This window comes from Gouania willdenowi, chromosome 7, assembly GCF_900634775.1.
Source record: "Gouania willdenowi chromosome 7, fGouWil2.1, whole genome shotgun sequence".
NCBI lineage: Eukaryota > Metazoa > Chordata > Actinopteri > Blenniiformes > Gobiesocidae > Gouania > Gouania willdenowi.
In genome coordinates this window covers 17,233,615-17,257,491 of record NC_041050.1, presented here as the reverse complement: position 1 = coordinate 17,257,491, position 23,877 = coordinate 17,233,615, and the positions used below count along the sequence as shown (strand labels likewise).

General features: G+C 38.7%; 1 protein-coding gene across 2 annotated transcripts in view; it reads right to left on the bottom strand.

Annotated features, from left to right (window-relative positions):
• Positions 1–420: 420 nt before the first annotated feature.
• The window catches only part of LOC114466877 (vitamin D3 receptor A), a 102,010-nt gene continuing 78,553 nt past the window's right edge, over positions 421–23,877 (bottom strand). For both annotated transcript variants that reach the window (XM_028452723.1, XM_028452724.1), the window contains 6 exons: positions 19,374–19,558; positions 14,271–14,370; positions 13,614–13,791; positions 10,893–11,044; positions 8,928–9,044; positions 421–7,262 (listed from right to left, as the gene is read on the bottom strand). In XM_028452723.1, the coding sequence (XP_028308524.1) occupies positions 7,009–7,262; positions 8,928–9,044; positions 10,893–11,044; positions 13,614–13,791; positions 14,271–14,370; positions 19,374–19,558 (986 nt within the window). In that variant the 3' untranslated portion in view covers positions 421–7,008. The remainder of the gene's footprint in view (positions 7,263–8,927; positions 9,045–10,892; positions 11,045–13,613; positions 13,792–14,270; positions 14,371–19,373; positions 19,559–23,877) is intronic.

Below are 23,877 nucleotides of genomic sequence, written 5' to 3'. Positions count from 1 at the left end.
TACACTTCATCCTGTGTTGTTGAAAACCCCTGATATCTTCCCAAAATAAGGCTGTGGGTTCGAGGCACACCGAGGTACAACTGAGCTGAGCATAATGTGCATTGATGTTGTTCTTCCCTATAAAAACCACGTGTAAGGACGTAAACTTGTAATAGTTCGTACGCACCCGGCTAGTCCAGGTCTGACCACTAACATTAGAGCAGTCTATAAATGATGACGATGATCAATATTTTTGCAATGCATTCAGACACAATAACACAAGTGCATCAATGGCAAGAACTGCTGGTGAGGGATAAAAGTGTGCACTAGTGTGTGCCTGTGTCGAGTGTTTGCCCTGGGTGTTCTTTTTCAGTCACTGTGTGTGTGTGTGTGTGTGTGTGTGTATACGTGTGTGTGTGTGTGTGTGTTAGCGTGTGAGCTTTACTTTTCTTAAGTGCGTTTGTCTTTAAGCAAGCACATATTTTCCAGAGGTAGCAGAGAAACGTGTGATGAGCACCCTAGAAGGTAAACTTTCTGTCCGACCGGGACACATGTCCAAGCGAGGCCCAAAGTTTAACTCGTGAGACGTCAAGACAACATGCTGAGTCAGCATAAAAATCAAAGCAATTCACCTGAAGAAGTTTGAATTTCAAAAAATGAAACATCTCACGTGTTGCTGAAACAGAAGAGTGATCACTGAAGGCTAGGTGTGTCATTCACAATGTGGCCAGTGTGTATCTTTTGTTTTGTAACTGAGAAGGAGAAGAAAGAAGTTGGTTTTCTGAAGGCGGCATCTGACACTTGACTGGAAAAATTGAAAGGACACTATCTCTATGGTGGATATCTAAAAAAAAAAAAAAAAAAAAAAGGATCCCAATGTTGCAAACCCTCACAAAGCTCAGATATAAGATGGAATAAACACAGACAGGAGAGCTGAGATTATAGCTAGAAAAGATGGTTTTCTGTATGCTCCCTGTATAAGACATGAGCTTTCACAGCATATCTGTCAAATTACGACTTTCTGCATTAAAATGCAGCCTTCGCCTCTGGGTGAAAGGTGAAATAAGACCTTTATGACTGAGAGACAGAAAGTGAAGAATGAAAAGCTTGCGTTGTGTGGTTAGCTTAGCATCCAAAGCCTCCTGTTGAGCTGGTTTTCTAGGTTTCCTCTGAGTTGCGTCAAGATTGGGTGAAAACAGCAACTTCATGATAGCTCAATTCCAAACCATTTTTATTAGCGCCAAAATGAATAACACCTTTACCAGCTGTGTTGTGTCATCTTAGCTAGTAAATATCTGCAAAGCCAAAGCCTTTGTTAAGTTAGTTTTAACAGGGGTATGATAGTGTTCTAAAGCAATAATTTCAGTTTAAAAGTAAAATTGTTCAGGCTAGGAAAGCTTTTTATATTTCTTTTGATGATTTAGAATGTATCTTTACAAACTATAATCAATAGCGTAATAATAAAAAGTACAACAAAGTGTTAGCAACCTCAACCAAAATGATAAAAAAAAAACAAAAACATACTTTGACACACAGCAGCTTTAGACTGATAATGCCTCTGATCCTGAATATGATTATATTCTTTTACAAATCTTTTGTTTGCCACGCATTTTGCTCAGGATACTCTTAATTTCAATTCATATTTCAAATGTAACATTTCTGGATCAAAAAAGATAATGAATTTGATAACATGGTGTCTAAAAAGATGAGCTTCACCTTATTCACAACACGCAGTAAATGATTTGAAATTACTCATTTGGACTTCATGATAAATGGTTGATTCAGTCTTTAAAGATTCAACGTTCCAACCGCTTCACACCCTACTTCCACACAAAAAGAGGCCATTGTGACTGTCAGATCTGTAGTGTTATAATATAAAGGAATCTGAGTTTCAAAATAAACATTCAAAAAACTTCCAGCATTCAAAATGAATTTCTTTGAAAAAATATAAGAAAATAATATACATATACACAAAACCATTATGTAGTGTTAAAATAATAAAAACAGGAATCTGTCATACTAATATATATACTGTATGTGTGCGGAAGGGAGAGGTAGTATGTTTGGTTAAAATGCAGCGCTAAAGCAGAGCGGCATGTTGTCTGCATATAGAGAGATGAGGAGCAGAGATGACAATCGAGTGAGTAAATCAGGAAAAAAAAAAAACAAAAAAAAACACAGTGAGATACCATCTAAAAAACATTGGGATCCACTACTATACGGACTGGCCAACAGGATTCTACTGGACTACTTTGTTTATGTACAACTTGGCAACTAGGTCACAGATAATGTCTTTAAAAACACTGCAATGGTTTCTGAGGAGGGATTTTGTAGTGTGTTGGTTCTGTGTGCGAGGTTATGTTTGGTTTCCTTGAAGGCTATTGTGAAAAGTATCCTGTGTTACTGAGGTATTCATGTTTTCCATGATTTCCAGCAGAGTGAGGTTGCTTTGAGTAAGGCTACCGAGGTGGAGAAGCTGACCTGGTTGAAGAAGAGAGGGCGAGGTGAAAACAAGCCGAGAGGCTGCAGCGTTTGTTCGGATTTGGTTGAGTAAGGAGCCATTAAATAGTTGAGCTTTTCCTCACTAGATTTTCAACTCTAAAGTTGCAATCATTAATAAATACATTTACCGAAATGAAAGACTGACATCAACCATTTCATCCCCGAAACGCTGAGCAGCCTCCCGCTTCCTCCCCTCGCTATGCGTTCCGTGTGATAAACCGGATGTAGTTGATAATGTTAAATGTCACCAAAACAATGAATGGTGTAAAGAAACATGAACATCAAAAGCTGCGATGCAACACAGAAGTGAATAAGATGATGTCACGCTTTGGATTTAGTTTTTGAGTCTTTTTGAGGTCCGTTCCAAAAAGTTCCCGTGTTTGCCATTTTCACATTAACGTGATCGTGAGCAGCTATTTCCAAATTTAAAGAAAAAAAAAAAAGACAAAAATTCCCAGACTTCCATCAGCCCTTGGTGCAACTGATTGGCTGCCGAGTTAAAGCCAAATCCTGCTGTGATTGACTATTCCAGAAAAAGAGGTGGTTAGATGGTTTGTTGATGAATGGGTGGGCACGCCCCACGCTGAAGCTGCGACAGTTTGTCATTGGCTAAATCCTGGGTCAGTCAGTTGAAGCAGTGTTTCTGTGACATCCTGCGTCTGTGGGAAAAAGATGTTTCTATACAAAGCTGGGAGCCTGTACTTCCATGGGAGATGGAATTACTTTTTTTTTTTTTGACTGCGCTCAGTTTCACAACCATTCCCATGGTTGTTCAAAATTCTAAGAACAATGGGTGAGGCAGACTAACCTCCAAGAGTCTTATCTTTACTTCACTGAACCAAAGTTCCAGGTCAGCAAGCCGAGCGACAGCTAAAGAGCAAAATCTGACACACATTAAACTTGACAATCTTCAAAACAAACAGAATAAAAGTCAGACATTCACTAACATAAAAACATGGGTACACTGTATAATTGTCAAAAGCTTATCGATTGACTTTGAAAGAGAGAAAATACATACATCCATATGAATGGGATGGACAGACAGCTGCTGAGCGAGTGTTTGAAAGTTCCTCAGTATTTGGAATGCTTAGCATCAATACTTCCTGGGAATGCTTCCTCTGATGAAGCCTTTGAGGCTTAACATCGAGGACAAAAAGATCATTCCTAAATGTTCCGTCCAAAACTATCAGAACTAAGGTTCTTAGATGAGGACGTGATGTTTTCTTTAGGAGAACCTATTAAACGGTTTTAAATGGGTACATACATAAGGACTTTCTGAATCTGACTAGGTTTTTATCTGTTAAAGACCCCACACATGAAGAAAAAATAGGCCTAGAAATGTTTGGATCGTGGACTGCAAACACACATGGAACCATTCTGTATCACCACAGATCAAACAAGATCTAACAACGTGATCTAATGCAAGCAACTCGGAACTTGGGATTTTCCGACCTACGACTTAAATCATTGATTCCTATTCTGTAAATTCTGAAAAAAAATCCAACATTATAGCAGTCAGCTATGTGTGAGATATTTTGACATTCTGGATTACAGCGTTACGCCTTTCTTAGTCATCTAAATTCTTGATCGGCTACATTCTGTTCCACGTCACATATCACGTCATCTGCTTTTCCCGCCCACACATGAGGAGTTTTATAGTTTAAAATGTATTATTTTTTAGTGCCAATTATCAGAACAAATTCACTCTTGGAGTGCTTTCACACCAATTTAGTCCCAGACTGGGTCCGAATAGGTGGAGGACAGCTGATAATACCAATGGTTTGCATTCAGAGTGCAACTTCTGATCTGCTCCAAACAGCCTCTGCAGTTGTATGAGCTAATAGCTTGAGAGGGCCATTACAGGGATAGGCACTTTTCTAGGCAGATGAACAGAAACCCAAAGAAAAGGCTCTCATCTATGGGTCAAAGCAAGCTCAGATACTTCTACCTTCTCTGTTTGTTATTTCACATCATTCACAACAATGGAGCAGCATCAAGTTACCAAGCTTTAGGTGGTTTTAAAGCCCTCTTTCATGCCTTGCCGGTTCTCCTAACCACCCACTATTTTCTCCGATACTTCCTGTTTTAATTCCGTGCCGTTCGCGCTTGCTTTACAGCACACCGATTAGCTAGGAAATGCTCCAAGTTTGATCCACTCTAGACGTTGTTTGCGTGTTCACACCACCCAAACGAGGCAGACTATCCAGGTAAACAGATCCAAGAGCGGTTTAACCACTCTAGGGTCTATCGGTGTTAATACACCCATAACACACCTCTTACCACAGGATCATCTTATAGGATAATGTTATAAAAAACCTAATAATCTGGCGTTTGTCATCCTTGGTCAGACAGGGGAAAATCAGGGCAAAAACATCCAGATTATCTTTGTGTGTACCCCGCTTAAAATGTAAAGAAAGATTGTATGAGCTGCTTAAGACGATGCTGGTGTCAAATTACATTTCTTTTGTCTGCCTTCCAATGATCAAATAGCTGTAGGTTGCTCTTTCTAACAAATAGAGAAGTTGATGAGGAGGACTACACTTACAATTTGTAACTCTTGTGCCACAACTAGATTCTGATGGAGAGAGTGGCCATATTTCTGTATAAATCATGGTATTGAATTGATCCAATGGGAGTCTTTATAACACAATGAATATAAGCATAACAGGTCCTCCTAAATGATGCTCAATTGTCACAAGCTGACAAAGAGACGCAACCAAGCAACTCCACATCAGTTGTCCGGTCCATCCCAGTCGACCACAACACACCAGTTCACCTCCTGATTGCATATTGCGCTGTATCTCCAGAGCTTCGTTCCATCCACAAGCATAATCTTAGTATTTTTTAACTACATTGATCTCTATCTACAGACTTAGCAAGTGGTATTTACAATGTTATTCCACAAGGGGGTGACACAGGCCTGCATGAGGGAGCGAGCATGCACCACTTCAACATAAATGTGATATGTGTGATGGTGGAGGAAATTAAGTCCTAAACCTTGCTTATGTGGCTGGTGTTGAAATTATTATTATTTTTTTTTTTTTTTAAAATGCATATGAAGCTTCTACTATGCATTAAATAGTAATTCACAAGCACCACAGGCTATAAATAGTTTAGCAATAACTATCATTATCTTGAATAAATCATCTGAATATTAACTATACTTAAATCGCAATGGAGCCAAATTGATTACAAAAGCTTATTGAAAGTGTTGTGATATGAATGCTAGCTCTTCTCTTCCTTTGCTCTGAATTAGCTTGATGAGGAATCACAGTGATGCTTCGAGCTTTGAAAACAATCTCTCCTAAGATTGTTAGCTTACGCAACACACACCATTGAAACAAACAAATATCAAACATTTCCCTGAGGCAACAACTGGCAGCTGCTGGTTTCTGTCCGACCGTCCAGCTCCAACTGTCCTAGCAGCAATCTAACAGCCAAAACGATCACTGTCCACCAGACGTGAAGTTGTGTTTGTGTGTTTCACTCCAACAAGCTTCACAGGTCCAAGAACAACAAAAATATAAATTTTAAAATAAAAATAAAAACAACAACCTGATGCATGAGCACATCCCTGCACCGGACGCCTCCAGTCGGAGCCTGCGCACACACCCCCTTGTGGTCCACCAATATTCTCACACAATGTCCACATATCGCAAAAATACAAAGCTTCCCCACACACACTCATGTGGATGTGTGTATTAGACACACATACACATGCAACGGAGGAATGACCTTCAAAATCTTTTACATTATAAACACTCATAGCTTGGCTTCCATGGAAGCAACCACTCTTTTTAATATACACACACACACACACAGACAGCTATACGTGAGCGTGTGTGTGTGTACATATTCATATAAATCAGCTTAAAAGCATAAACTGCATCTATATATCTATATCTATATTTGATTATACATACATTCGTGTTGGATATAAATCCCTTTTGTTTTGTGAACAGGGGGTTCCTCCTCACTCCCACCATCTTCCAACTTTCATCCCACCATTCCCAAACACACACATTCCTCCCCAAGCTTTTCTCTTTGCTGTTACGAGACCTAAACAAGAAACGACAACAAAATCCACCTCATTGGATAATTTAAACACAATCAATCCAAAATATTATCATGGGTTTGTGAGCGATTCCACTCTGCTGGAGTTTAGTAGGTCCAAATGTGTTTCCTGTTGAAGTGTAAACCCACATTAAAGATAGTAAACCCAGTGGTGGATGTAAACCTGTGCACTGGTTCCAGGTTTTTTTGTAATGTTGGAAAGATGTACGGAGGATGGAGGAAATGATGAAATCTGTTGATCCGTCTCCACTGTGAGATGCTCTTCCAACCACGGATAGCGATGAGTAAAGGTTTCAGTTTCAGCAGGGATTTTGTTGTATGTGGTCCAAGGAAGATGAGGATGGAAAAATGATGATGGGTAAAGGGTAAAAATCGAATCTTCCATCACTGTCCCACTTCTCCATACTCTCTCAGGGTGAAGAAATAGCGGTTAGGGTTGGATCTCCTTCAGCACTATGACACCTCGCTGCCAAACACCTCCAGCACCAGCGGGGTGAGCTGCAGGCTGTGCTCGGGCTGGAAGGAGAGCGAGCGGTACTGCTTGGAGTGCTCCTCGTTCAGGCTGCGCAGGTCGGCCAGCTTCTGGATCATCTTGGCGTAGAGGAGTCGCCCGCCGGGGTGGTTGACCCGGATGTACGCCTGCAGGACCTCTGACAGCCGGTCCTGGAGCTGCTCGATACGGGCGTGGTCCTGAACTCCGGGACGATCTGTTGTAGGAGAACCAGGAGAGAGGAATGCAGGAGGGTCAGAAAACAGCATCAGATCAACACACAATTTTGACATTAAGTGTATGACACCAGAGGTGTAAAGAGTACTGATATATCCTACTCAAGTAGAAGTACTGTTACTTGATTGAAATTGTACTCAAGTACAAGTAAGTCATACATAAAGTAAAAAGTAGTACTCAAAGTAAAAGTTACTAGTTACTTTCACCCCCAACGTTTATTTTTGGTAATAAATATTGCCACGGTTCCCTTAAAAACTCATGTATAAACTTAAAAAGTAAGAGACTAAATCTTGCACAATTGGAACTTAACTTATTTTACACAAAGGCATACTGTATGTATACAATTTAAAATAAAGTAACACCAATTAATTTAATTTAAGATAAAAAAAGTTCTAAGTATAGCTACATTTTTGAACTCCCTTCAATGCTGTTTTGGCACGAGGACTTAATCATGAACAATCTGTCGTCTTCTGATGTACAGTTTAAATCTACATTTAATGAAACATGTTGTTTTTGCTTGGTGGATGTCTTTTCCTTTTCCAAGCTAACTCAAACATTGCGTGGATGTTTTCTTGAACTGTATAAATAGTAATACAGTAATTACATCTTGAAATACCACAATATTGACAGTCTGATGGAGGAGGAAAAAAGGACCATTTAGGGCTTGTTTTCCAAAAATCATTGAAATGCTCATCAGACTTTGCATACAATCTAAATTATTTCATTCCCAATGTTTCGTTCCAATTTTATTTTCCCCAAAGTCACCATTGTAGCCAAAATATTGCAGCATCTTTAGACCTTTGAAAAGGCAATTCGAGTCCAAAATTGAAAGCCTATAGACTATTCAGACTAGGCTGAACTTTTATTTAATAAAACCAATTTTCAAACTCTTACGAATGGATAAATGGTAATGAAAAAAGCTACTTTTGTTCAGAAAAGTTTTATGAAGAGAAATCTGCAGCAATAATGCCATAACCCCATTTCATCTAAAAGCATTAGTCAAACTGTTCTAACCCTCTGACTTCAAATACACAACAGTAACGGTTCATCTTGACTGTGCCACATAAGAAGTAGTAATAAAAAAGAAAAGAAGGTACATATTATTGCCCTGACTTACTAAGCCGAGTCATTCATCAAACCTCAAGGGAAAATAGACTTTTTCTCTTGTGGTTCTGTTGTGTTGAATTCAATGATAATGAAAATCTGAATTTTAATGAAAGTTTCTTAGCTGTCATTAAAAACGTTTTTTCTCTTAAGGACCTTGAGCTGAGCCACAAACTTGTAAACACTGAGTCATGGTCTGTTCAAGACTTTCTGTAGAGATGATGCTTCCAGAGAATTTCAGATTTAAGGAAAAAGAAATGGCTAGAGAAACACTTTTTGTTCTCCTCAGAAGTGACCTTGCTGCCAAGCAGGCTCCTTTAGTAATCCATTCACTGGAAGCTCAATGTGTTGAACAACAGCTCCCAGTGTTATTCACTGCTTGCAAACATCTCAATCACACGCCTACGGAATTTGTGTCTTAATGACATCAGTGAGCGTCACACTCATGTTTGGGGAGTTCAACGCCATTTAAAGATCAACGCTGAGTCATGACTCAATAATAAAGTCCATCTCTATTAATTTTTCTAACAAGCAGCTGTACCTGGAGACAGCAGGCAGATAGCCATGAGCAACACATGTTCCTCCTCGTGCAGGTCCAGTTTCTTCAGACCCACTTGGAACTTTACCAGCGGCTCCAGCAGCTCCAGAGTGTGACCCGCTGTGGAGAGAACAGCAATGTAAACTTAGCACAGCAGACACACTCAAATTAAAAAAGACTTGGAGTGTGGATGGAGTAGAACTAAGAATGGGAGTGGTGCAGTGTTTAACAACCTCAGGGTGAGGTGCACAGTCTCACTTCAATAAATGAACACCTATGGAACGCAAACCTGGCAAGAGCCAGATTGATGTGTAGCCCTCCCTCTAACTAGAGTTCTCCACATTGTTCTGGGTCTATGTCAGGCGAATCCTTTCAGAACCAGGGAGGGACATGGACAGAATGCTTGAAGCTGATTAGGTGAAGCGCCTGTCCACCATGATTTGTTTTAGCCAATCACACGGTAACAAATGATGATGTCGTCATCGACATGCACCGCAGAGACGCTACTACAACACCAACAAGAGTCTGCTGGTGAAAACTTTCATTTAGGATAGTAATGCTGCGGTCATTACGTCGTTGAGTGACTTCGGTCGTTTTTGCAACATGAGTATGCGAGTTAAGGGCAAGTTAACCATCCGCCTGCATTGACATCTTTCTATTTGTTATTTTTCTACATGTGCCAGTTTTGCTGTGGTGCTTCCGCCTTCGTCACACCTGGATATCCCACCCTAAACCACAACACTGCCTTATGATTGGTTTGAATCGGTTCAGTTTTGAAAGGCAAAGGCGGGAACAGCACATGATGGATTCTGGTGTTTGTGAACATCAGGATAATCCATCTTGCAGGCAAGGTTAATGGAATGCCGTTTGAGCAGAAATTTGATATGAATGAATTTAACCATAGCTAGGCTCTACTAGTGCACTCAATTTCGGTTTAAGAGTACACAAGCAAAAGGTTACACTAGTAGTATTAGTAGACTTAAAATAAAATAAAAAATATGTTGCTAGTAAAAACTTTACAAGAAATAATAGTAACTCAAAATCTACTAAAAAACAAAACATTTTCAACATTTGTTTGTGAATAAATTCTCCCCTTTTTTTTTTTTTTTTTTTAGAAGTAATACCTTGGATCTTTTGATCTATGAGGCCTACACTATGGTAGTCGTTTATAAACCGCTTGTAGGCTCAGAGCAGAGTGTACAACGTGCGTTGGACTATATTCACGCAAGCTTCAGTATTTATCAATGTTGACTTAAGCGTACGCTACGATCAGATCTCACGTCAGGTCTGACCTTGTGTACGTAAATCTGAGTGTGTTGATTTGCCGTACAGCACAGCCAAATAAAGTCAAGGGACAAGATTTAGTAATTTAAGGCTTTTTAAAAGGGTTTATTTCTTTTAATGTGTTATTTACAACTGATGTTGATATAAACGGTATATTTCCGTGTGTCTCTCCAGGATCTCTGCTTTGAAATGGTTTGCAGAGCGCACAGGGGGGCAGACTTTATACTGTGGCCGACAGGCGGAAAGCGCAGCAGACAGAAAAACGCTGTAAACACAGAAATGATGCAAAACTGTACATTTTGGAACTGTACAGTTCAGTTTTCACACTGTCAAAAAGTACATCTTCGCTCTAATTCAGATGTGAAGATTTCCTTTCTTTTCTTGCCAGTGATGGTTTGACCTCAGTTTTAGTATAATGAAAAAACAAAGGTCATTTAGAGGTCAGAGATGCTTAGCATGACCCAAGACTAATATTTGCCAAGACAGGAAGTAAAATGTTTTTTGAATGTGACTTGAAGGCAAAGATATAAACAAGATGTAGATGTAATATTTGCTAGGAGCTATGAATTGTTTAACTATGTCAATGAATGCAAGAGTACAAAGTGTTATGTAATGTCATCTTAGTAAGGTTATGAGACTTTATTATTCATATAGCATGGCTGCAAAAACCAGACTGACACCAACCCTTTGTGACGTCATTGATGCAGTATTTAAAATCCGGTCCTCCGCAGCTCCAGGACATGTCTTCCAAACTGAACGACTGGTTTGAACGCAACATGATTATTTCAATGGCACTCGACTTTAACAGGGCGATCTGGTCCTCTGCTGTCAGGTCTCTGCAAAACACATGTGTAGAAACACAATTAGTGACGTGCATGTCACTGACATTCAGTGTGTCATTGAAATATGTATGTGTCGTTCTTCCTTCAACTATCAACCTAAACACAGTCACAAGAAGGCACAGTGGTACTATTTTCAATAAATGTGTAAAACAGACGGACTACTTGATGATGGAGCGAACAGGAAAGCTTTGTCATTTGCCCAGTAATTGACTTTATATGATAATTATTTCTTTTTTTAGCCGACTGGTAGAAATTGACATTGGGTTTCTGTGGAGTATCACATTTACAAAAACGCATGTCAAAAAAAGACTCCAAGGGCTAAGCGGTATATTAAAGTAGTAATATATATTTAGCAGTGGTGCAAATCAATTTACTTAATTGACTAATTAATTTCAAATCTGACCATAATCACGTTTTGTAAATCAGTAAACCAGACACTAAATCATGAAGGTATTGCACAAACATTGTGTTCATTCTGAAACAGTTCCATTTATTCAGTAACATTAAAATGTGAACCATGCTGACTTCCAAAGTTTGGGCTGAGCTAAAAGCTGCTATTACCAAAAAAAATATGACTTATCTAAAAAATAACGGCCAATAAAATAAAGACATAAGTTTAGAAAAAAGCAGAAAGTAGAGTAAATAACAACAAATTCTATCTATGAATAACATCTAGATTTTACATTTATCATCATTGTTTTAGGTGCTAAATTAGATGTTCCAAAAAATGTTTTAGTTTGTATGATTCACATTAAAAAAAACAAGTTAGTAGCGAGTGAAAGAAAAAGCAAGAAAATGTTAATTTTAATGTGTCAGTGATTAAGGTGTCAGCCATGCTGATTTCAGTGGTCTAAAATCTTATCTACTGGAGTTTCCACATATGAACCGTTAAAAAGAGCAATACTCAAGAAAAAAGGTCAGTTTTGTAACATTAAATATGATGTAATTGAGTCAACACTGACTTCTATAGCAAGGTGTATGGAATTAATTAGTGTAACTTCAATTCATCGTATTTCATTTCATCCAACTAATGAACCACAAAGGCTAAAAAACTGCTATGCTACATCATGCAGATAAAAATATATTTGATAGTTATTATGGCAGAGTGTCATGTCTGTCCTGTTATTACTTGGCATCTGTGTGTGCATACATTAAGTGTGTATACACTCATCTCACAGCTCAGCATGCACTCATGTTACTGCAGCCTGTTCAGACGGATTTCTTGGAAGAGCTTGTTTGTTTGGGAGCGATAATACAATCTCGCCTGAGCCTTTAATGTCCCGTGTGCGTGATGGCAGTGGATCCGTGTGCATTGTGTTCATTCAGGCTTTATGTCTCTTCGGGATTGTGGTTGACTGCAGCTTGGTTTTACTGGTCACTATATCTTAATCAGAACTCAGCAGGACAACAGATTAGTACCTTAATGTTCGATTTTAAACACTGAGTATTTGGTTTTTTACTGGCTGGCAATCGACTTTTAAATGGCCTGGCTGGAGTGAGCTCATTCTCAAGAAGTCTTCTGCCTTGCATCCGATGTGGGCTGAAAGAGGCTGCAGCTGCTACTGCATTAACCCAAATCTGGATACAATGATGATTAGGGGTGCGAACCTCTGGGTACCTCACGATACGCAACACAAAGCTCACGGTACCGATTATCTCACGATATGACGATACTGCGATTATAGATATATTGGTCAGAAATATTGGTCAGTTTCGTGCGGCAGACACATCTGGTGACGCAGAAGACGCATTCGGTGTGAACGCAGCATCATAGATTGATGGATGGGTCAATGAGTGCAAAAGGTAGCAGACTAAACCTAAATGAGATCTCTCATCAATTTTAAACTGTAATAAACATTAAAATAAATGCAAAAGCTTTATTGAAAGACAAACTAGCTCATTGGTGCCCAATACATCGATCGCGATCTACCGGTCAATCGCAGAGGCATTTTGTGTCAATAGCAGTCGTGGTTCACAAGACTTCAGAAACTAATGAGAACGCCACAGTCACATATACCAGTAATGGAAAATAACAATTCAGCTTCTAAACTCAATTTGAAGGAACAATCTATTAATTTAAAACCTCTAATAATAAGTAGAAAAAAGACCATCCGTCACTCTTAAGCCAGACACACTGGCCGGACCTGGTACATTTATTAGCAGCAGCATCGTCAGACAACCTGTGTGTGTGGAACCCAGTGAGCAACAAATGCTGAAACGCTCTGTGTGGCACAGACTGGCACCGCTAAATGTGCTTTTTATTTTAAGTAAGCAGCTGTGTTTGGTGCTTCTGTGGATTTGAACTGTGAGATGATCTGAGATGCTGCTGTAATTTAACAAACTGCTGACTGACACACTTTCACAGAGTTTTGGTTCTACCATCAAGAAATGGAAAGGCTACATTTTTACTCAGTGTATTTCACAAACTAGCTACTAAAAGTTTGTAGCAGCATTACATGTAGGAACAAGATGCCATGTTTGGAATTTAAGTTCAATTAAAAAAAAATCTGATTTTAGAAACACTTGATTGCCTCGTTCTTTGTCGTTATTAAATCAAACGTACCTGAATCCGGGAATCATCTTGGCAAAACCGATGACTTTCTGGATGCTGTAGGACACCAGGTCGGCCAAGTGTGGCAGCATGGAGAGCTTGGTGTCCTCCTCACTGGAGTCTGGACTGCTGGCTCCATCCTGGTACATCATCAGCAGGTTGGTGAAATTCATTTTGGTGTCGACGGACTCTGTTTTAAGGCGTATCAGAGATGGACAAAGAAGACAAAAACCAGCGTGTCATTAGAACACAGCGATAAAAAAAAGACAGAAAATTTTTAATGAAATTGCGACAAACGACACTCTCGCTCTCTCTCTTTCACGGCTAAGGAAACATTTCCTTAAATGCCAACTAAGAACTGGGATCACATTAAAGTGCTTGGATCATGTGAAATACTCATAACTTGGAAGAACTTGTCACCTGAAGAATCATCCAATCACTTCCAATCCTGCAGGTTTTCTATCTACTAGACAACACAATGAAGGTGAAAAAGCAAGATTACCAATTACATGAGCAAGAGTGCTTATCCCTCAGTTTAGCAAACGACAAAAGCAGAGATTGTGATGAATGGGTGTTCTTGAATCAATAGATCTCGTCCTCGGTAGGCTTGGCCCTGAGCGATGAAAGAAAACAAGGACGAAAGGAGAAGGACACTCTTCTTTGTCTCACCTGGTGAGTGGTTAAATGAGTCAGACGATGCATCAGACAGAGAGTGAAGGGAAGCCGCTCTGCTGGCACTGCGTGTTACAGGACCTTCACGTACAGGAGGCTGCAACGACATGAGAGCAACACAATTGGTTTGGAATTAGATGTGCTGGAATTCATTCCATCCAACTGGGTCCCATTTAGTGTCAGGCAATGTCAGTTTGTTCGCTAACAGATTTCTTCAATTCTACTATTTCAGTATTTTGAGATGGGCAACTTTTATCACAGCAACAAAACAAAGTGTGATTGTCTGATCATAGGGTCAGATTATTTACAGTCATGATAGCATTTAGAACAATGACCAATCTGAGCGTCAATACAGGAAACAAAAAAGGTTTCCGTGTATATTTATTGTAATTTTGTTGACTTTTCTCTTATTTTGTGCTAGTTGTTTTCCATGTTTTTAGACGTCAATAAGTGTGGACCTTGTTTTTGGAGTCATTTTGCATCTTTGTTCTTGTTTTGTATATTTTTCTATCATTTTGAGGATTTTTTTTATGTTGGAGTAATTTTTTTTCATTTACATTGGGGGGGGTGGGGAACACTTGTCATGTCCACTATTTGTACAAAGTTCAACTGCAAAGAAGAACAGGAATTATCTTTTAGAAGTGATTTTGTTCATCACATGCCATTATTAGGGAAGGCTTAGTGTAAAGTAGTTAAATAAGTCAAATTTAGATGTCAACTCTGCCACAAACTCAAGACATACAAATATAAAGTTAAATACCATAATAGACATCATTTTCGTTATTATATAAATCCTTAGTTGACTGAATCAAGACTGAAATTTGAAGACTACTGATGATCACTACCGCTCAAAAGTTTTAGAACACCTGAAGTTCTCAAGGAAAGGTTACTCAAAACTGAATTTTTTTTTTCTTACGAGTTTTACAAAAAGTCATTTTTCTAGAGAAGAAGAAACTACAGCCATCACCGATTAATCAACATCGATCAATAGTAATAATAATCGGCCGGGTTCTAATATCTAACTTACAGTATCTGTTAACTTGATTTTTCTGGGTGGGAATTGTGTGGCTCTGCACTGTGGTTTCTATTATTGAGAGAAGTGCACCAGTTCATGGTTTACAGTTACATTTAGCTTTTTAAAAAAAAAAAATGTATCCATGTTTAGTGTTTGCGATTTCAGCGACATTATTATTCAGTATTTTTTTCACGTTTTAATTCAGAGAAACAGTTTGTACAACTTTGCTTTTCTTATTTATCAGTGGCTTTACAGTCGTTACGTTGACAGGGTTAATTAAAGTTTCATATTTTATTAGTGATGTTCTACTTCTTTGTCTTGAATCATTGTTCAGGTATTACATGAATTTGTGTTCATAGAGCTGAAAGCAAAGCATTCAACAAGTGCCACACATTTATGAGAACTTTCTGATGAATATTTCATTTACATTGTAGAAAAAATGCTAAGAGTGCGTTCCGCTATAGCATCTGCAACAGATGGCTACTTTGATGAGTCCAAAGTTTACAATGCATTTTGGTGTATTAATTGATTCCATTATGTCTTTTTTTAAACTATATTCTTCATTTCTTTTATTCTTTGATTTTCGAGTACAATCAGAGAAGTTAGGGCATTCTACAAACTTTTGAACTGTAGTGTAAGTTTATTTAGAAGACTAAAAATAAAAGTAACAATGATTAAATATTGTCAAAGTCACATTTTTTTCTGCCTTACTAAAGTCATTCCTTTTTTCCAAAGCGTGATAGCTTTAAATAAAACCCCAAACATCAGGAATGTGAGTCTGAACAGCAGAAAACAGCATCGTCCTTGTACTGACCACATCAACCCCAGAAAAAGCATCGCTCTAAGCTCAGCAGCCGAGTAGATAGTGATGGTACAAACTGTCGACAGCGGTGTGTGAGACGGAGCTCAGTGCTGGCAGCTCAGTTACGTGATTGAAAGGGTGTGTTGCATATTCATGGCTGAGTATTTGTACGGCGGGCTCGTGGTCCAGTCAGATTTTTCTGGGGGTTATTGTCAAGACTCATCCGAGCGCCTCATTCGTTTAACTTCATGACGCAGCTTAATATGATACCCACAACTCAATATTGGAAAAGGTCAGGAACACACAGTCCTGTACACAGTGCTCAGCTCATAATAGAGTAGCAAACAAACCGTGTACATTAACAGATCTGTTCTTACAATCTGTTCCCTTGGGTTGTTTGGTGGTTCAGAAGCTTGTCACAAAACTAACATGATCTCTTCTCTTTGTGCTCCAGCACACTGAATAGACTGCTGTGCTTAGAGGAATTGTGATTTTCAAATAGTTTGCATAAACAACCATTTCAGTGACCCCACCCAGTGCAGCCCAGTAAACAAACAAAAGGATGGATTGTTGCTTGAGGTTTTATTCAAGATGGACATTTGAAAAAACTGTCTTTATGCAAAAGTGCTGCATTAAAAAAGTTAATTGTGTGTCAACACATTCCAATTCAGAAAACTAAGGTTGTTGTCCTTAGGACCAAACTTTGATGTTATTAAATGAAAACCCAACTGGCCCAGTCATGTCCCTATTTTTCCCTTTCATCTGTAATGTGGTTGTTTTTATCTGCACAATGTGTTTAAGCACCATTTATTTAAACAAAGAGTGGACATTTTTATACATTGAAACCACCTTCATCTCATTTACTGTAAAGGGTAAGTACACCCCTGTCTTCTGCTGAGCTGCCACTAAGGGGGAAATTCAAAAAAAGCCTTGATTATGTGCATTACTGCTATAGCAGTAAGACACGCCCAGCTACTTTCAGTAACCGCCCCCTCCCCTCTGTCCCTGCACACACAGAATCAAAACCCACACAATAATAATGAATTCTGTCAATCAGTTTACAAGGATTTGTTTTATGGGAGAGGCGGGGCCAACAGTTAAAGTGATGACGCAAGGGTTTTAAGAGCTTACCGTTCAACCAATAGCAAAATTCAGTCGGCGTTCAACCTTTAGTAGCCAGTATAGCAGACATTTTACAGCTAAATATGCAAAATGAAAATACTTTTACTAAAATGTGAAGAGTGGGACTAGGATCAATCAACAGCACTACATTTAGGCTTCATACACATGCCCAACGTGTTTTTTTCATTGATTCCCTCAATTGTTAGAGGGTGATTTGCTCCTTTCTTACTGCAGGGTGAGCCCAAACACCTCGCTACAATTTGATGATGTGTTCCCACTTTGATGACAAATTTGATGCTGCACTGAGCTGGAGAAGCCGCTCCTCCAGGAAGCTCTCTGCCGTGTTACCATTGACATGTAAACAGACACGCCCACGAAGGTGAACATGTCAGCATCCTTCGCACAGTGCTATGTATGTATTTTCTACAGTCTATGTATGTACCAGTGAACGCTCCGCCCCCACGCTCTGTCTCGTGTTTATAAAGCAGCATGAGCTCGGCTACGGAGTGGGTGGGAGGAGGGCGGGCCGTCCTCTGGCCCCACGTCACAGTGCGGGGAGGAGGAAGTCAGTGTCCTGTCTATAGACACGCCCACTCATGAATATGCATACGTTGGTCGCAAATCAGCCTGTTTGTGTAGAGTTGCTCAGAAAGTGACTTTTCAGAGACTAAAACTCTGGAAAACAGGCGAGTTTGGGGTTTTTAGAACAAATGGAGATGGGTGAAAAATAACATGATATGGGACCTTTAAATGCCTTGATTATGAGCTGGGCTCCTGGAGCAGTTAAGACACGCCCAGTCAATACTATAAAAAAATATCTAAAAAACAATTTATGCTCTGCTAACTAGCTACTCAATACTCACAATTCTCTCAATCCAACCTACTCCCACAGATTGTAGAGTCCACAGGGTGCTAGTTTTTAATAGGAGGGGTGGGGCCAATGATCCAATGATGTCACACAATCTCATTCTCAGCCAATAGCAGAATGTAACTGTAATAGCCTGGTTTCAACCCATAGAGGGCAGTCACTGTTACATTTTACCACAAAATTTAAATACCTTGACTAAAATTGAGCGTGAGACCAGGTTAAATCAACAGCATTACTTTATACCCAATACATTTGTTTTCAGCAAATTGGGGTTTAATTACTCTGTAACAACACATTGTAGTAGTCTTGTACAGTGAACGTGATGGCATGTCTTCATTTATGAACAATGAGGCAGAAACCCCCGGTGGGTAGGAACAGCCGTTCTCACTTTCAACTGGGAACAAATGTATGTGGTGTGTGATGGTGGAAGGTGTCCTAGAGTGAACAGAGCTGCAGTAACAGGACATTGTTTACAGCTGTCCAGGGAAAATGAATCTGCTGAATGCTTTTACATTGATACGCAGTGCGGAGCTTGTACTCTGAAACATTTCACAGGATATAATAGGGGAAATAGGCTACAAGAACATTTAAAACACACCACGTTAACAACATGAAATCTCAACAGAGGAAAATTATTTAAGTCATTCAGGCCCTTCATTCTCTGACCTGCAGAATTCTAAAACGTATAAACTTGTGTGTTGGGAACTGTAGCATGATTGAACAAGGGAAATACAAAAATAAATTAAAAAAATCAGATGAGATCCTGAACCTGAGAAAACTAAAAGTAGGTGGAGATCCTACACATCGTCACCCTCATAACAAGCTATTTTTTTGGCCATTTTGAGATTTTATTCCTCATGTATTTTCATATTGTAAAAATATTACATATTATTTTTCAAATGAAATAAAATAAAACTGTTTAAAGTCTCAAAATGGCCAAAAAAAAAAAAGACAAACCCTTTTGTTAGGAGGGTGAAAACATGATTAAAACTGCATTCTAGGGCTGGGACGATATACTTTTGTCAAAATCTGAATTGATCACGATACTTGGGTGGAGATTCAATTTGTATTTCCATTCTGCAAGTACATTAAGTATCAGTATCAACCACAGAGCAAGTATCACAACCTTTAAGGAAAATGTCACGAAATAAAGGGATTGCATAACTTTGACCAGACATGACTCAGTCAAGGATTCTCTGCTTTTCCTTGCATAGATCACTTTGGAAAAATACTGATCACTGATGACCAGAAACACCAAACCAAAGTCGTTACAATGAAAGTGAGCCGACTCACCCGAAAGCGAGAGAAGTCGGCATAAGAGGCATCGTAGGTCTTGTGATGAGCTTCAACCAGAGAGGAGATGATCTGAGTTTGCTCATCGTTCAGTCGGGGCCTCATCGCCTCCCGGGCCGCTTCCTCCTCCTTCCTCTTTAATATCATTTCCTTTTTCCTCTGGACTTCCTCGTCTGTCAGGATGACTGCAATAGAGGATTAGATGTGGCACTTCATATAAAAACCACAACATAATAGGAGCATAAAATCAATCAAACTGAATACTTCAGTCAGCACAAAACAACCCAATCAATTAAGTTTACCTCAGAAATAACTGTTTCAAAATTCTTCCCATGGTAATACACAAAAGTGAAACAATCCATAAACCCAAGTGTATGACAGTTACTTTTTTTAGGAAACCTTCAAAATTAGATATGATCAAAAATGTGCTTTAGTTTGCCAAATATATTGTTTTCATTTATTATTGGTTTATTCTAAAGATAGATGCGAGTGAAGAATAATCTGAATGCTAATATTAGCATTGCTTTTCATTCATTACATAAAGCATTTTTTCATTTTTAAATATTATTGCCTTCTTCATAAGTTTTAGGGAAATGAAGGAGCTCAGATTCTACAAGGTCCACTATAGCTTTGTGTCTTCCTTCTACATGATGCTATTGTCCTTTGGGGTTACTACGTTTATCAATACTATGAAAATAGTTTACCTTAACTCATTTTTACCATGTAACATGCAGGGTAAATGTTTATTGTGACATTAGTACAATTTATTTGGGGTGGAGATAACTGTAGCTGGGTTTCCATTAACCTCGGAAATGTGCAAAATCTAAAAAGAGCAATAAAAACTGGTGATGGAAACACTCAAACATCTCTAAACAGTTTTGACGCTTTCATGAGGAGGAATTTCAGATGTTTCGATATTGAAATGTGTTGCAAAAGCACCATGGTAACACCGCAAATACACGTCACAGAACGTGACGTACGTGGTCACATAACCAAATCTCTTTCAGAAAACATGACGTCTTCCTGCGGCGAAAGTCTCGTGGGATGAGATTTCATGGGAGTTACGAGGCTCAAGCCCAAAGCAACGTTCAATGGAAACAAGCTCAAAGCGCAACTATACTTTGTTGACATTTAGAAACATCGCTTTTATTTTTGCAAAAATCTGTAATGGAAAACCAGCTACTGACAGTCAAAACACTTGTGACTCTGATCGTGTTTGAATCTTGAAGTTAGTGCAGCTTTATGTCCATGAAATGTACACTCAGGCAAGAGAACTGGAAACCTACTAAAACTCAACCAAACATCCCCAGATTGTCAAGAGGGAAAATGAAGGAAGATGTTTTTGTCGAGGTAATGACACACGACAATAAAAATGTTAAACTGGGTAAAGTAAATTTGTGATTTTCGATGTGCATCACCACCCTAGACAGGGAAAAAACAAAGGAGGTAGTAAACAACTCACACTAAATCAAAACAATCCTGTTGTACATTTTCCTTATAGCATCTTTAAGGCTCAAAGGGACCAAATTAGGTTAATAAGTCTTTCATGACGGACTGCCAACCTAGGACCATTAAAGTCTGAGCCGAGGGAAATCTAACCCAAGCTCTAAATATTTCCGTCCCGGGTTACAAGGACCATACGTCTCCTCATGCTGGCACGCATTGCCTTGTCATGTCTGCAGTCTGTTTTTATTAGGCTGTGCAGAGGGTGTTTAACATTGAAGTACTTTTCTCCTTATTCCTGCTGTGAGGATAGAGACTGCAGGTGGAACAGGCTTTACAGTGACTTCTTTTTTTAGGCTCGAGGTTAGACAAACAGGGAGGAATGGCTCACCATGTCCTCGTGTGATCAAGCATTACATAACATAATTATGTTTGATCTTGAGCTCTAATTATTCATTTAAAAAGGGAAATGTGCTGAGACATTCAAGGATCATCATGTTTTAATCCTATCTGGGACAAAGCTCGAAAAACAGGTGAATAATTACCCCAACTTTTAATACATCAGCTATCCATTATGTTTGTCTAGCACTATTTTCTTGGTAAACATCATCATTGACATTTTTTTTAGCAGCAACTATCTAACAACCAGGTGGGGAGTCAGAGGTTTAATTATTTATTTATAAAAAGGGACAACACATATTCCTGAACATTTAGCTAAATGTGTGAGATTGTAGCTTATGGCTAATTTCCATCTCCAGTCCATCAACAGGTTGATGTAAAACTGTAAGGACATACAAATATACAAAACATTCTTAACATTATTACTCATAAAAAGATATATAAATTGTAAAAAAAAAAAAAAAACATGAATAAATAGCTAGGACAGTTAAAGTAACAACTTCAATTACTGTTCGGATCTTTGATTTACGCCCTCTAAAAAAGCTTGCAGGTAGCACACAATGTTATGACTCCTGTTTGTCTTTGTTTTTTAACCACAGGTCACAAACCTTTAAAAAAAAAAAATTATTATGACAATATAATATTTGAATATATTATCCATAAACAAAGAAACATTAATTCTGTAATAACACCTTAAATCTGTAATACCACCTTTAATATAACAGAGCTGATTCAATTTATTCTATTATTAATCAACATTATGATACCTGCCATGTTCATTAGACAACAATTAGATTCTAACATCTAACCTATGGCCTGTCTACAAAAACCACAGAGTTCCCAAACAAAATTACAGTTTCAACCTGTGATACTTTAAAGCAAAAAGCAGAACCAGCTGTAATCATATTGAATGCCCCCCACTGGGAAATTTGAAATTGCTGATGCATCACACACAAAAAAAAAACCTGGAAAATAAAGTGAGCACCAGTATATGAATGGTCTTCCAACACACACTGGTGAGACCTGCTTGGTTTGTTCCTTTAAAAAATAAATTATAAAATAATAATAATAATAAAAACAGGAAGTGTGCATGTAAGTAATGTGCAATTTCCTTGCAGATACGCCTCTCAGCAACAGCCTGAATGACCAACATCTGGATAGGTGTTGCAGACTGGCCTGTGATGGTGTGAAACAGGAAATCGTGGATTACAAAGTGCACCTAAAAACTTCTTATAAAGTGAAAAAGCAGGTGGTTCGGATGTTCAGGGTGCAGATTAGACATTGTAATGTGGTGGGCAGAAACAAACATCACACCATCTAATTTTTCCTGCATGATAATTTGATTAATCGCAAAGTCAATACTTCATTGAATTCTAGTGAGGTAAAAAAAATCATGCTTAGCCTTTGCACAGCCATCTGAAACTTGCACAGTCACAAGTTAAATATCTAAAAAATGTTTTTTTCCCTACAAAATTATGTTGCTCTGTGTTTCGTAGCTATTTTTCGCAGCTAAAAAGAAACTTCATTCATGCCATTTTGGCTCTACAATCACGGCATGAATATTGTGCTGACCCCTGTGTGCCTCGACCCACATTAGCCCTTTGACTTTCTGCCACCGTAAACGATTAGCCATGAAGTGCTTTACTATGTAGAGAGAGACAGGCAAATGGCATCGCTGCCAGGAAGACTATTGCTGCCAAAGAGAAACAGACCATTAGTGCACAGGCCAAGTGATGTCATAACAGGCACAAAACAAACATGGTGGACAAAAAAATATCCAAGATGAGGCTGCTATGGGGACAGACACTGCTTCAACTCTTTCAATTTAATCACATGTTTGAAGTTCGAGGAAAAAGGCTGTGCCTGCTTGTGCATTATATGTTAAAGCTAGGGTAGGTAATTTTCTCCAGATACACTTTTTAAGTTTTTGGTTGAAATTGTCTTTATGTCCTGACAGAAACTAAAATATTACGTGCTCTGAAAAAGGAACAAAGAAAATCTGTCAACTGTAGCAGCTGTAAACCTGTAATAACTTCGACGTCTCCCTGTCTCTTTGCTCGTTCTCGATCCCTTGCATGCACGAGCTCACACAAAGTGCGTCGCCGTTGACAGAGTTAAAACAGAGTTTTTGGTCACATTTAACATATATAATGGTGAAGTTTATTGTTTACTTACTGTTGAATGATACATGAGACAACAAAGTTTCTACACAATACAAGAAATGAACTGAGGTCCTCTTCTACAGCAGCTGTGTGCATGAGACGGAGCACAGAGAGGAGGGGCGAGGGGGTGAAGGCGGAGCCATTGGGGAAGCTACATTCAAAATCATGCTAGCTTTTGAAAATCGCCTACCCTACCTTTAAAATCAGACTTAAAAAATCACCGTAGAGAAAGTTCTTCCAGATATTCCTTTAAGTCCAAAACTAAAACATAAAAAGTAGGGGAAGCTGAAGCTTTTAGCCAAAAAAAAAAGTTTGAAATGATCAAATTCAACAAGAGCTGTGGTTTTGGAGACGCTCCACACATCATTTTGACAATTATTACACATGTCCCCTTTTGCCTCTTTCTACTGCATCAACTTTCATGACAAAATTTTAACTCAACATTAAGGGTCACAGCTAATTACTGAAATTATTTCATTTAAACTATCTTGATGATTAAA